Source organism: Anas platyrhynchos, chromosome 5, assembly GCF_047663525.1.
Source record: "Anas platyrhynchos isolate ZD024472 breed Pekin duck chromosome 5, IASCAAS_PekinDuck_T2T, whole genome shotgun sequence".
Taxonomy (NCBI): domain Eukaryota; kingdom Metazoa; phylum Chordata; class Aves; order Anseriformes; family Anatidae; genus Anas; species Anas platyrhynchos.
In genome coordinates this window covers 4,646,566-4,660,141 of record NC_092591.1, presented here as the reverse complement: position 1 = coordinate 4,660,141, position 13,576 = coordinate 4,646,566, and the positions used below count along the sequence as shown (strand labels likewise).

Below are 13,576 nucleotides of genomic sequence, written 5' to 3'. Positions count from 1 at the left end.
AATCCAAGAATAGCATGGCCAAGTTGAATTAACTCAATTAATTTTAAGGTTCAAAATTAAGATTTTTTTTTCTCTAAACGCAAAAACAAACAACAAAAAAGTTCATTTTTTTTCAATTCCAAACCACAGCTTGAAATCAATCTCTCAATTTTTCTTTCCCAAATATTGGCAAGACGTAATCTCATATGGAGAAGCTCTCTTGAGAAGTACCTCATCCCCTCATTTTTTAGCCAGCAATGACAACACTTGCGTGCACCAAGTACCCAGGCTGCCCTTCATCTTCCTTGAGGCCCTTGTGTCTCTTCCTCACTCACCAAAAAAATCCACTTGTGCCATACTTTGAACAACATGGATTTACAAACACAAATTCACCGATATTCAATAAGTTTGCATCAAGTTTATTGAGCCCAACAGAAGGCAAATTCTCAGATTCATTAGGAACAGGCTGAGAAGTCTTGCTGGATGGAGTGCACTACCTCCAACCTGCCTGCTACCAGCACAAATTCTCCCAATGCCAGTCACCTGAAGCAAATTATGCCAATTTATCCTCATTCTTTGTTTTCACTCCATTTTGAACAGGCCATTACTGAAATGTCAGGTTTGAATACAACAGGAGTGCCAAGAGGCAGCAAGGGAGAAATAATAAACTTTAGGAAAAAATTGAAAAACTTTGGGCCCACAAGTCCTTCCTCTGGTCTGAAACAGGCAGCAGGTACTACCTGAGGAGGTTCAGCAGTTCTTCAGATGTGCTTTTTACACTCTACACTATTTAAGAGGCTTTGCCGCTAAACCAAAGGCCGAGACAAATAAGAACAATAAACAAAAGACCCCCAAAACATCTCAAAATAAGTCATGGTCCTCTTCCCTTTCTATGCATTTTTTTCCCAAAACCAAAAAAATCATGAAGTTGCTGCTGTACCTGACCTGCAGCAACGCATTGAAGTGCTCTTGGAGAAGGGACAAGGTGTGGAGGACACGGTGCCACCACAAAGCTCTCTGCCCTCCCTGCACGGCCTGTGGTGGCCATGAACATGGCTGCTCCATGTGGCAGCCTGGCAGGGGCAACACCACAAGCGCTCGCTCTGGCTTTGCCGAGCAGATCCAAACCAAACAGCCTTTCCCAGGGTGCTGACAATGACATCTTCATTCGGTGCCATGAGCGGAGCAGGAGCTTTAGCCACTGTTTGCTCATGTAGCGATGTGCCAAGCTCTCGACCCTGCAGGCCCCTGGGGTGGGCCACACTGGGATGGCTTCACCAGGGTGCAGTCATCGGCACCCCCTGGAGATGCCACCTGTAATATGGGTGCCTTCTTTCATGTGTTCCCCCGATGTGGAGGCTGGGGAACACAGCAATAGGGATTTCTGCTCTAAAACCTCTGCCTGATGTCCTCCAGGCCGAGGTGGTCACAACACTGAGGTGTCACACTGTGGATAAAATGCGTTCATGACCTCCCGAGTTTTACTCTTCAGTTTAGATGTGCAATGAGGGAGATGGGGAGAAAGGGCAGTAAGTACACTTAAATTAACACACCATTTACCAAACTCGACATTAAAAAATAACAAGAACATGCAAGTGACTCCATGCTGAAGTATTTCCTCGCTCTGAATCATTTCTTACCAAACCTAGGGATGAATCAAGGGCAGCCAGCATTGGCCCTGGGCATATGGTAACCCTAACAGCGCTCTGCGTGACACCCAAGTGGCTGCAAGCCAACAGGAATGTCTGTGCCACCTTACAGATCATCTCCAGGCTGCTTTTGGGAAGCCTGGCCTGCAAGTAGTTTGGTAACGCATGTGTACACACGTAGGACAGACACATTTCAGCTGCATTTCAGGACAGATCGCCCTGCTCGGCATCTGGTTCCTCAACTCCCTCTTAAACAGCAAATGTAAGTTACCAACATCTTGACGAAGGCCAAGCCCAACAATTTAGCAGTTGCCTCTTTATTTCTTTTTAAAGACCGCGCTGAATCCCGATGGGATTTGGGGGTTTTGTTTTAATGGCAAGGCAAGAATTCGCTGATCCTCCCCGTGGCGAAGTTACTTTCAAGTCAGGGAAAGTTCTTGGCCCACGATGAAAAGTCTTTGCCAATTAGCGCTCAACAACCTCAATTCATTCCTCCTGGTTCAAGATGAGTAGGAACCTAATAAGGCTGCGATAAAAGGGCAAAAGGCACCGAGTACCCAAAGGGGATTAATGGGCTCTTCCATTTATTTGTCTTCCCAACAGCTGAACTGTTACAAGTATTGACGGTCTTCAAACGGCCCCGCGCCCAACGCGGCCAATGGCCACCTCCAGCCCCCCAGCCCCACGGGGCGAGGGCTTCCCCCTGGGCGATGCCAAAACCAACAAAGCCCCGGGGATCAGGTAATGAAACTTCAGCTTTTCCCCCTTTGAGATTTATTTACTGGCAGCTGACAAGGGGCAAATTCAGCTCGGATTGTGTAGTCAAGGCCCTGTCAAGCCTTCAGAGGCACCCTTATGTCGAATCACCTTCCTGACTGGCATGTCGCTGAAAAGCCCTCGGCGCTGGTCCTTAACAGCTCCCGACAGCACAAAGGACACTCCAGACAGATGCCTACATGGCATCCTGCAGCATTTTAAAAGAGAATTAGTGGTTTTAATTATGGTCGTCGTATGAAAGGAAACCATGCAAGCTCCGCAGGAGACCTTTGATCAAACCCTTTTGCTAGCACAATGCCGCGGAACTGTGACTATTCCTAGCAAGGGGCCTTTTCTCGCTGAATGACTCACCAGTGATCTTTGAATGCAGACAAGTTCCTCGCCCTCCCTCTTCATTAGCGAGCATTTCTATACAGGCCCTATATAGTGCGCCGAGTCTAGGAGCTATACAATGGGGGGGAAAAAAGAATCCCTACAGATTCTGGCCTCTACTTAGGAAGTGCTGAAGGACTCTGAGTGACTTTATTCATTAAAACAGGTTGCTATTAATTAACTGTCATAATAAAATAAAGAACTATTATTTGCATTTCTTAGTGCACTCCCTTTAGTAATATGTATAAAAGATGCTTGTAACAAAAATGAATTTATAAGGGAGGAAAAAACCTCTGAAGTCTCCCTCCTCCCCCCCCTTTATTTTTTTTTTAAGGTCTAGGCAGCAGGAGTCTGACTAATTATTAGGACCAGTTCTGCGAGAGAACAAATAGAGGTAAAACACAAATATGAAAGTAATTAGGAAAATGCAAAATCCTGTTTACTTGGCAACCAATTCATGCAACTGAGACTAACGAAGAGCAAATCAGCTTTGCTTGTTTGATAAACTTAGGGGTGCCACCTAAGAGGAGCTGATAAAAATTAAACTTCTGCCAGCATCCCTCAGCACTGCCTTGTAGCGAATAGGCTTAAAAACATGCATGCAATTGGTTCATCTAAGAGCACAGGCAAATCTAACCTGAACAGATTCACAGGAGGAATTTTCTAACTTCTGTTAAACATTTCCACCTTTGCAGTCGACCATCGGTGATACCTCGGAGCTGAACACCCAGCACAGACACCCATGTTGCATGCGCACACAACTCATACAGACACAGTGCTGGCGAATGGCACAGTCGCAAGCATTTCTGGTCTTGTTCCCTAAAAAAACATCCTGTTCCTACTGCTGTTCATACCTGGGAAGGCATTTTGCTAGTGGGAAAGTTCTGCTCGCAGTTTGTGTCGCTGCTTATTACAATGTGCCACGATACGTTACTTGAAGCAGACTGCAGGCTTAGATACCTTTGTAGAGCCTCTCTTTTCTCCCGAGCAGATAGTGGAATCCACAAAAGCTTCCAATTATTTCAAGACTATGCAGCTGAGGAGGGGCATCTAATCAAGATAAAGAAAACCCTTGGCTCAATATATTTGCTTGAAAGGATTTTCAATAATGCAGGTAACAAAAGCATTCAAAAATTGGATTCCTAATGCTTTTCTGCTAGACTGAAGGGCTGATTTTGAGAAGTGAGAAGAAAGCCAGCCCTGAGAAAGCTGCATGGAGGAATGTATGATGCTCTCTCCCTCTGTACAAACACTTCTGCAGGAATTGACAAAAAGGAAGAGATTTAAGTGAGGCACAGTCGATCTGAAATGTAGTCAATTGCAACACAAAGAGTTAAAATGACAGCCCTGTGCCGCTCTTCTTCACTCTCCCCTCTGCTTTGTGGCTTTGCAATCCAGAGTTTTATTTTTTTTTTTATTGCTCATTTCTCATCCACTGTTTGGACAGGAATTGTTTATAGGCGAACAGGGGAGAAATCACCCTGTGAAAATAAATCGGAATGAAAGGGAGAAAAATGAAGAAAAATACAAGAATCCTAGACAGCAGCTTGGTTTTTATACATACAGCACTCAATGAAAAGTGCTCAAGTTTTCCTACAATGAGGTAGAGGGCCAACAAAAAAAGTCATCTACTCTTAAAGGGATCTATTAGGATTAGTAACCGCATGAGCCTAAATCTGCACCTACATGCACGCATGGCAGAGAGCACAAACACAGCACTCAAAAGTAGAAATTGAGTCCTACAACAGAGCATCCCCACACAGCACCTCTCGCTCCCATGCATATTTTGCTTGCACATCCTGCTTGATAATGTGATCCTTATGGAAGTCCTTCCTTCTCTGAAAAGTTTCCTAACCCAAATGCAGTCCTGGACTGTCAGCAATTTCTCTCCCCTAACACTACTGCACTGAGATTTCAGAGAATGGCAGAGCAAAGTACAAAAATTTTGACAAATGCGCATTTCCACAAGAGCTTGGTGTCTTTTTTAAGCCTTTCAAAGAATCATCTCCATTTTGAAAGACAAGCTATTTTATGTCATTTTGGGGAAAATAAGTAGCTGAGCCACCTGCTGCATGTGTCCCCAGTGGGTCATGTCTGCAGCACCCCATGGTAGAGGCACAGCCAGGGCATGGAGCATATCTGAAACAGCACGTGGTCACACCCCCACAAATGCCACACACTTGTCCTGATGGAAACCTACCTAACTGCACTGCCCTGTGACCATAAAAATGCACAAACTAAAGAAAAATGTCTGTACGAGCCTTTGCTTAATGACTGACTGAAGAAACATTAAAAAGCTAAAAACACTTTTTGCATCTCTAAAGGATGCTGTATTCATAAACAAAATTAAAAGCTCTCCATAGTAGTAGAGATTCACGGGTTTCCTTTAGAAGGAAACTCTCCTTTGAAAGCCAGCATTTTATTTAGTGATGAGCTTTCTTCCCCATAGAAAACAATACAAACTGTTCATTTGGCAACGGCCATCAAAGAACAAATAACAGTACGTTCCTGCGGTGGCAAGCCTGCTTGATTTCCTCTTTACTGCTCTTTCTGCTGCCTTTTATAAGTTGTCGATGCCCAACTCAAATTTTTGCTCCTAACTTCAAACATCTCAGTGCTTCAGAAGGTGCGGGGGGGGGGGGGGGAACAGGCGCTATCCAGCTCGCCTCTTCAGATCAGCTTTCATTTTCCTCAGCCCCTGCAGCTCCTTCTTCAGGTGTTTCACAGCCTGCAGGATATCCTGCCGCTGGGGATCGTCTTCTGCTCTTTCAGTGTACAAGAGGAAATGTTTAACAGTTTCAGAGAGCAGCACCTCGGGATCCACGTCCACCTGATGGAGACGCAACATCCTCTCGCAGGCTATCGCGTAGTTTTTGTGCCAGTTCACCGGATGATTTGGATGAGAGTTGACAATTTCTTTGTATGACTGTTACAGGGAGGGAAAAAAAGGGCAAATTAATCAAACAAAGGGGACCAACAGCTTTTAACAGTGCTTCAAAACTGTCCATAAAGGAACAGATGCTATTTAGATGTCTACGCCCAGAGTCAGAGGATTTCTGAAACCTCACTCTGTGTTTGCTGTGTGATGTGTGACAGAATGAATCCAAAATCCAACTGGGAGCTGAATCAGTTCCTTTTGTGGAGCAGATGTATGTTTAGAAACATTACAGATGACCGAAATAACCCCCGGGCACATTATGCCCTTCCCCAGGAGAAGGGTTACACAGGGCTGGGGAAAAAGATTTCACTGCTGCCTCTGGAAAAAACATTTACTCAATATTTCAAGAAATAAGGACATCTTCAACAGGACTTGAGCAGTCTTTTGAGTGGCAATATTCACAAGCTCAACATCAGGCACAATGCTGACAACACTGCAGAACAGAACAGCAAAAATCACAACATAAGAGGCAAATGTTTAAAGGAAACTATTTGTAGGCTGTTTGCTGGGGTATAAAACACTCCTCCTCTCTGCTGACACACACTGATCGTTTTGTGCATCTGCTGGCATCTCTGGCAGTACAATATTTATAGAGATACCTCCACCAGCTTACGTATGTCATTCTTTGCTGTGAAATGCAGCAGAATTAATTTGCAGTGAGAAGACTGTCGGATTTTACACTTGCTGGCTCAGATGCATGACTGTGTAATGACAGAGAGGACAAGTGCATAGAGGGGACTTCAGGACAGGCAATCTCTTGGCATGGGTTTGGAGCCCAGCACAGACAACATAATTATAGCAAAAGGAGGGTGTCAACTGGTTAGCTTTTGGCATCTTCCCTGACCGAGAGGGCAAGCAGGAACGGATAATATCCCTGAACAAATCTCTTTGAATCTGCTACGCTCCTGGTTTGGATGGATGAGAGAGAATGCAGATTACAGGACAACCCACCTCTATAGATACACCGTGATATTCCCATGTAGTCAAGAAATTAAAAACAATAAAAAAAGGATGAAGACTGCAGGAAGCATTCGTAGCAAAATGCATGACTTACAGCGTATGCCAACGTGTAAAGCTGTGATTTCATTTCTGCAGTCACACTGGCAGTTTCTGCAAGGTCAAATATAAAGAAAGCTGTTTTCATCCTAGGAGAACAAGAAAAAGGTCCATTATACAAACTGCTTAACATAACCAGCTCACATCTCATGATTACACACATCTTCAATGCGTCCATAAAGCCCTTTAATTGTACGGGACAGCACACAAGCTTTTTTCAAATCAGTGACACCACTACAATTTCTTTCCACGGTGTGTCTGAACTACCTCTGTTCCTCCAAGATACTTTGAGCAGAGCCTTCAGGTGAACAAAACCATTGCTTGCCAGAGGCAATACACCCTTCATCGCATTTGGCCCATCTTTTCCTCCTGAAGCTTGGCTCGTTTAGATCCAACAAGGCCATGCACCATCAAGCTGCCCACTTTGGTGTGTGTTTCCACGCCAAGGAGCTGGCATTGCCCACCAGCTGTTGGAGGGGAGCAAAGGAGCATCACCTGGCTTGCCACATCTCCTCGTTGGCGACAGCTTCCCAGGAAGAGGGCTTGAAACTAAACGGAAATTAAAATAAAATCCAGCCATCAGATCCACGTCACTGTGTTTAGCCCATCACACAATCAGTCCTTACAACCCAAGCAGCTACAGACCTCCCAGGCAGAAGAAAACCTCTCGTGAAGCCTATGGCTCTGTGACAGCAGAGAACTGAGCTGATCCTCAGTCATTCATAAAACTTTATTCCTCTTTCTGCACCAGGGGAGCCTCTGGTGCTCAAATTGGTTGTTTGACAGCATCCCAGCTAGGCACGAAGTGAGAGATATTTTTTACCATCCATCACAGCTCAGTCCGTGACATTTAAAGCTTTAGATGTCCCACGTTCTCAGTGTTTTTTGGCTCCCAATCAAGTTTTAAATAAGGATTGGACCTGATAATTCACTAGAAATGTCCTCTCTATTTTAACTCTACCAAAAATATCACAAGCAGATTTATTTTATGTTCCAAAACAAAACATTATGATTATGGTTCATGTTTAGTTTCTCTAACACTGATGTGGTTACACTGCTGGCAGAAGAATAACGAGCAGGAAGGAACAGGGTCCTCTGCCTCTTACCTCCCATAGTCTTCAGTCCAGTTATAGAGATTCCTTGTGAGACGAATCCACTCGCCTGGGTCAAAGACAGCATCAGAAGGAACCAACTTTTCACAGGTACCCCACGGCCAAAGAGAGTAACTCCTTCTCCAGGTGGAGTCCCCTTCATGAAGACCTATGCAGACAAACACTTCCTTACTGCCAAAAAAAAAACACAACACAGAGAGGAACTGTGAAGCAGACCTGGGGCAACCCCGCATGCTCAAGCAAGCCACCCACCCCACATAGGTGCAATGCACAGGATTTAAGCCACACATTTTCTGGGGCACAGACACCCACCCAAACCATCTCACGTCGGAAGGTGCACATCTCCAGGTCCAGCTACAAAACAGATCCCACGCTGCAAATAAGGACCCCATCCAGTATTGCACATCTGTGCAGCCAGCACAGGAGATACCCCAAAGGAGATGTCCTCTCTCCCCTCTGCTGGACCTCACACACGTGCCAGAAGCAGGAGGAGAAGCCCATTTCTTCCTGATGGCACTTGCCCGTGCTCTTCTGCCTACCCACACTCGCAAGGCTCAACCCAGCTAGTCTAAATGCAGATGCTATTCTTATTCATGTGAGTATCTAATCCTTTCTCCACTCTTACTAAGCTATTTTTATACGATGATTATTCGTGGAATACATTCATTCTATGCTAATCACTTGGCCACAACGCTCACCAAGGAGAAGCTGCAGTCATTTGCTCTCCAACTATCATCATTTTGAGTATATAGGAATGCTTCTTTTTTTTTTTTGTGATGAATTGTCGGTGAAATCAAAACAAACATTGTAAATATTCTCTGCCAATCACCTTATTTTTCCTTCTTAAAATCTAAACCTACCTCAATACAACAAGAATATTTTATCTTGCTCAACAAGATATAATATTGTTCAACAATATTGAATGTTATATCTGGATGGAGTTACTTCTGCAGAGATATTTGCTTTAATTGTAAAAATAATCTCACCACCAGGGAGGATGTCAGCAGAGAAAATTGGTCTTTAGGATGCAGTACCAGGCTGTTCCATAAACAATTTCAAGAAAAAAGGGTTGAAGATTTTAGGAAAGCTGTTACATACGAAAGAAATGCTTACTGTTTATTTACTTTGAGGAAACGATGGAGATTAAAAGTTCGTGTCCCATCGGGTAACACTCCTTCCACAGGATTCCACCGGTCCCCAGGAAAAGAGACACCGGGTAAATGCTTTGCCAGCTTGGGTAAATACCATTCATAAGTCATCATCTATCACCAAAAACATCACCACAGTTAGAACAAGAAGCAGTTTTCATCCATTTTACACCCAGCAGCTGTAGAAATGGTTTCTGTACGAGCAATGACTCCATTTACACAGTAAGGGTCACCTCCCATTTCAGCAATGGCTTTCAATATCAGTTTCTGAACGTACCTCCTGGTCCACTAAGGTGACATCTGGCCTCACTCCTTCGCAATAATGAAGGTAACGAAGGGCGTTCCCGGGTAAATCTCCTCTGAGCAAGACCACTGCACCCATCGGCATAGAGGACAGCAGGTTTCTCGCAAAGTTGTCAACAATATAATTGGTGCTCTGATCACAGGTGCTTAAGAGAACAGATGAGAAAGAGCATCTTACAACTAGGCATCTGCGTGCCTTTGCCCATCTTCAGAATAACTTTATGCATTTGGCATCCACAGGTGAAGCCCTTCTTGTGGTCAGATCCTGCTGAAAATCATCACCTCCATTTACAGAAAAAAAAAAGATATAAAAATGAAGCATTTAAGACTACAGTGCCTCAGACACCATCACCAGAGGCATGTCATGACATTTTTGCCAAAATACACAACCATTGCATGGATTCACCTTCATTCTGACTTTTTCCTGGGCTAAACCTAAAGATTTACTAATTGGAGCTGGAATTGCCACTACAACAATGGCTCTAAATATTAGAAATCCTCTTCACCCTTTTATTGCTTTTGATTAAGCAATAAGTAGCCATGTTTTTGTAGCACCAGGTAGAAGGAGATTTACATTTCTTGAGATGAGATCCTTTTTGGTTCTCCATCATGTGCACGCACACCAGCATGTACACTCAAGAGCAGGATGCTCTCCTGCCCGTGCACCATACTCTTCACCAGCTCATCAGCCTCTATGTGAGCACCCCTACTACTATTCTGATTTGTACCCAGACCACAGCAGAACCTTCAGCGTGGTTATGGAATAAGGAAGCCCTACAATACAGTTCTAACTCAAAGAGGAAAAAAAAAAGTAAGAAAAAGTCCTGGGTAGAAGGAAATCTGCAAGGGAAGGAGAAGGTGACTGCTTGGGACAAATCAATTCTGTAAGCACTGGGCAATAAGGCAGAGATTCAGGGGTTTCTTCCATACCAAGCTTAGGTATCTACATCATTTTCTTCCTTCAGCCCTGACTTACAGCCTGAGGTTGGTACTTGGTGGTTCTGAGGGTGTTCAGACAAGGGACTGGGGCAGACTCCACGCCCCAAGTCCATGACCACGGCTGCTTCGATGGGCACCTGGACTCGTGCAGGTTTCAGCAGCACCCAACCACACAGCATCCCACAGCCCTGGGGGCTCCTTACCTGTAATTTGCCCAAATTTGAGCAGCAACAAGAGCCACAGCAGAAAGCCACTCCAGCCACAGCAGCGCCCGGCCACCCTCCAGCATGGAACCAGCAAGGGACACGAGGATGGGCAACCCCAGCCCCGCCAGCACAGCCACGACAGCATTGCTCTGCATCCAGAAACGTTCCACCTAGGGCACAAACACAGGGCATGTACCTCCTGCCACAGGATGCAGGTCCAGGTTTTCAGGGTAGGATGGTCTCTGGGCTGAGAAGCTCACAGTTTAAGAGCAGACAGAGATATGCAGAGTTTTTTTTTTGTTGTTGTTTTATTTCTTTCCTTCCTTTTACATACAAATCATCCCTCTAAATTCCCAGACACCACATCTCTGTTTCCCCAGCTATAAGGAACCAGAAAATGTAGCTGCATGCTCACACCCTGTGCGGCTCCAAGACAACCACCTGTTCCTGATTAGCTGGGGAAGCAACAGCAGCCGACAAAGCCTGAAGGAGGCTTCTTCCAAAATGTAACACCCCAGAGCAATTTTCGGAGTGAAACTTACCACGCCCAGAAACAGAGGCTTTGTAACATCCAAATTTGCTCTCCAGGCAAAGAAGAGAGAATAAACACACAGCATTCCAGCGAAGAGCCAGATCACAGAGGACTTCTGTTGCCTTCTCCTATAAAAAATAATACAGCGCTCTAGTGGCGTGATCAAAAAGTAGGAAAAAAGTTGTAGGCACTTGAAGGTAACTGTCTCCCTGCATGCTTAAATGAATTTAATTCAAGCAGCTGCTGGGTCTTTACCTTTGCAATTTATGAAACCTTTCCAAAGCACACAACCATCAGAGTTGCAAGCTTTTTAAGCCTGCGGTCTACAAAGTCTAAGCGTAACCAGGTGCAGGGCTATTTTTCTCTTTATCAATAACCAGAACAGGACAACTGCTGGAATTTCTGCACAGGGAAGCCCCACACACAAGGCAGAAAAAACAGCCAAAGCTCACACCCAGCCTGTAAGAAAAGTGGCTCAGAGCAAAGAGTCCCCTCCAACTTACGGCAGCGCTGCGCTGAGACAGGCCACGAGTGCCAGGGCGAGGACAGGGAGGGAGAGCTCCGACCTCATCTGCGCCAGCTGGGAGCTGTGGAGAAATGAAGTGCACGTCTGCATCACCCCAAAATCGCTGCCAACACTCTGAGAGTAGCAAGGAGCAGGGCAGAAGGACAGCATAACGCATCCCTGTCCAAATGGGATCAAGTCTACCAGGAATGGGAACAAGCTGGGTTTACATGCCAGGATTTTGGATGAAAAAATTGCTGGGGAGGGGATCGAGCACTGTTCCCTCAGTAGGAGGACAGCCAGACATGCACTGTCCTGGTGCTGGGCATGCACAGCCCCAGCTTTGGAAGGAGAAGACAGGCAGGAGAGGAGCCACCTGGGCTGAGAGCACAGTGGTGGTGACAGGTTTCTCCCCACTGCAAGGTGAACTCGGGGTTTTACTCACACCAGCATCTCTCTCATACTGGATCCAGTCTCCGACTTGGCCTGGATTAAAAAGAAAGAGAACCCATGAGAAGCCCACACGCTGACTAATGTGTCACTGGGGCAAGGAAAAGCTTTTTTGTTTTCAGTTTGCAGAGCCCCCAGCATACAGGGCTCCTCCAAAACCCCTTCAGGTGGTGCCAGAGAGTGGGCACAGGGAACAGGAATTGCTTAAACAAAGAGAAAAGCACACGGGCCTCAATTCCTGCCTGCTTACCAGCCTTGCTCATGGCCCCTCTGCACTCACAGATCTGTACAGATATATGAGTTTTTTTTCATTGCAGAGACCTGCACTCCACGGCACAAGCCTGAGAAACAAGTGGTGCGTGGTGGAGAAGAGAAACTCCTTCCTAGATGCTTGCTGGAAAAGTGGTGACTACCAGATATAAGGGAAAGTGGATCCAGCAGGTCTGGAAGGAGTATTTAATCTCGATAAAAATGTTTTTTGACCCTGCATGCCCCTAAAACAAAGCAAAGCCCCTCCCTAGGACCTGTCTGTCCATCCAGGCAGGGCTCTGGCATTAGCCCAGCTGGCATTGGGACCAAACGCTTGGATTTTGCTGCATTTACTGCTCCAGCTTCAGACCAGTTCATCGTAAATGTGATTTACGGGGCAGGATTACACGCGGTCCAGCCCTAAGCCGCCTGAACATCAACTTGAATTCATCACATCTGATGGAGACAGGAGTTAAGGGATTTGCATGCCCAGCAGAACCTAATTCTCGGGAGACAGCTGGGAACAGGACAACAGGGGAAGTCTCCGAAGCCCTTCAGAGGGTGGATGTTACCTCTGGAGGAGTTTTGGAAAGATTTGATTTGGATTTATCAAATCTTTTCCCTCGCATGCTACAGCTACACAGCTCTCAGGGATGGCTGTGGGAGCGTTCCCTGGAATGGCAATGGGGTGCTCGTGGTGTGTCACCAGCTGGAGGCAGCTGCTGCAGGCACAGGACTTCATTTCTGAGGATGCTGAGGACCCCAAAGAGTGACAAGATACATAAATCAGACCTCTTTCTGTTCTCCCAGCCCTCCGCACTGAAATCTCTGAAGCAGGATGGAAAGAAGGGGTGCTGGGCATTGCTTTCTTTGGGTGCCCAGAGCCAAACATCTGAGTTAGGGCTGGAGGAGAGAGATGCAAACCCTACACCCTGCAGAATCACATCGCACCTCCTTCCCTTTGCAAGAGCACAAAGCAGGCAGAATAATCCAGAGCAGAGGATTCTGAGATCTCCCAAACCTACCACTCATTTTGATAAAATATTCAATGTCAATAAAATATTTCAATGAAATATTACTAGGAAGTAAGCTAGAGGAATATCTTTTAAAGGTAAAGCAATGAAAACTGCTTGCAACCTCTTTAAATAGCTATTTAAAATAAAATAAATAATAAAAAAGACAATTATTTGTCTTAAAACAAGAAAAACACAAAATTGATGTCACCATTTCCCTCTAGCAAGGCTTTCTCTTTTGGCTTTTTGAAATATGAGACATCTGTACAGTGTCCAGTAAATAATACAGCTCACACCACTAAGACATCTGATCCATACCCAGAAACTCCGACAGATCAAAAGGTCAAA

The 13,576-nt window shown here is 45.4% G+C and overlaps 1 protein-coding gene across 4 annotated transcripts in view; it reads right to left on the bottom strand.

The window, feature by feature from the left end:
• Positions 1–382: 382 nt before the first annotated feature.
• Positions 383–13,576, bottom strand: part of TMEM260 (transmembrane protein 260) — a 32,087-nt gene continuing 18,893 nt past the window's right edge. For 3 of the 4 annotated variants that reach the window (XM_038180248.2, XM_038180249.2, XM_072038132.1), the window contains 10 exons: positions 11,962–12,002; positions 11,515–11,598; positions 11,022–11,139; positions 10,477–10,649; positions 9,309–9,480; positions 8,997–9,145; positions 7,878–8,054; positions 7,267–7,320; positions 6,770–6,860; positions 383–5,703 (listed from right to left, as the gene is read on the bottom strand). In XM_038180248.2, coding sequence (XP_038036176.2) covers positions 5,431–5,703; positions 6,770–6,860; positions 7,267–7,320; positions 7,878–8,054; positions 8,997–9,145; positions 9,309–9,480; positions 10,477–10,649; positions 11,022–11,139; positions 11,515–11,598; positions 11,962–12,002 — 1,332 coding nt within the window. In that variant the 3' untranslated portion in view covers positions 383–5,430. The remainder of the gene's footprint in view (positions 5,704–6,769; positions 6,861–7,266; positions 7,321–7,877; positions 8,055–8,996; positions 9,146–9,308; positions 9,481–10,476; positions 10,650–11,021; positions 11,140–11,514; positions 11,599–11,961; positions 12,003–13,576) is intronic. The other variant, XR_005266222.2, reaches the window with a different exon arrangement.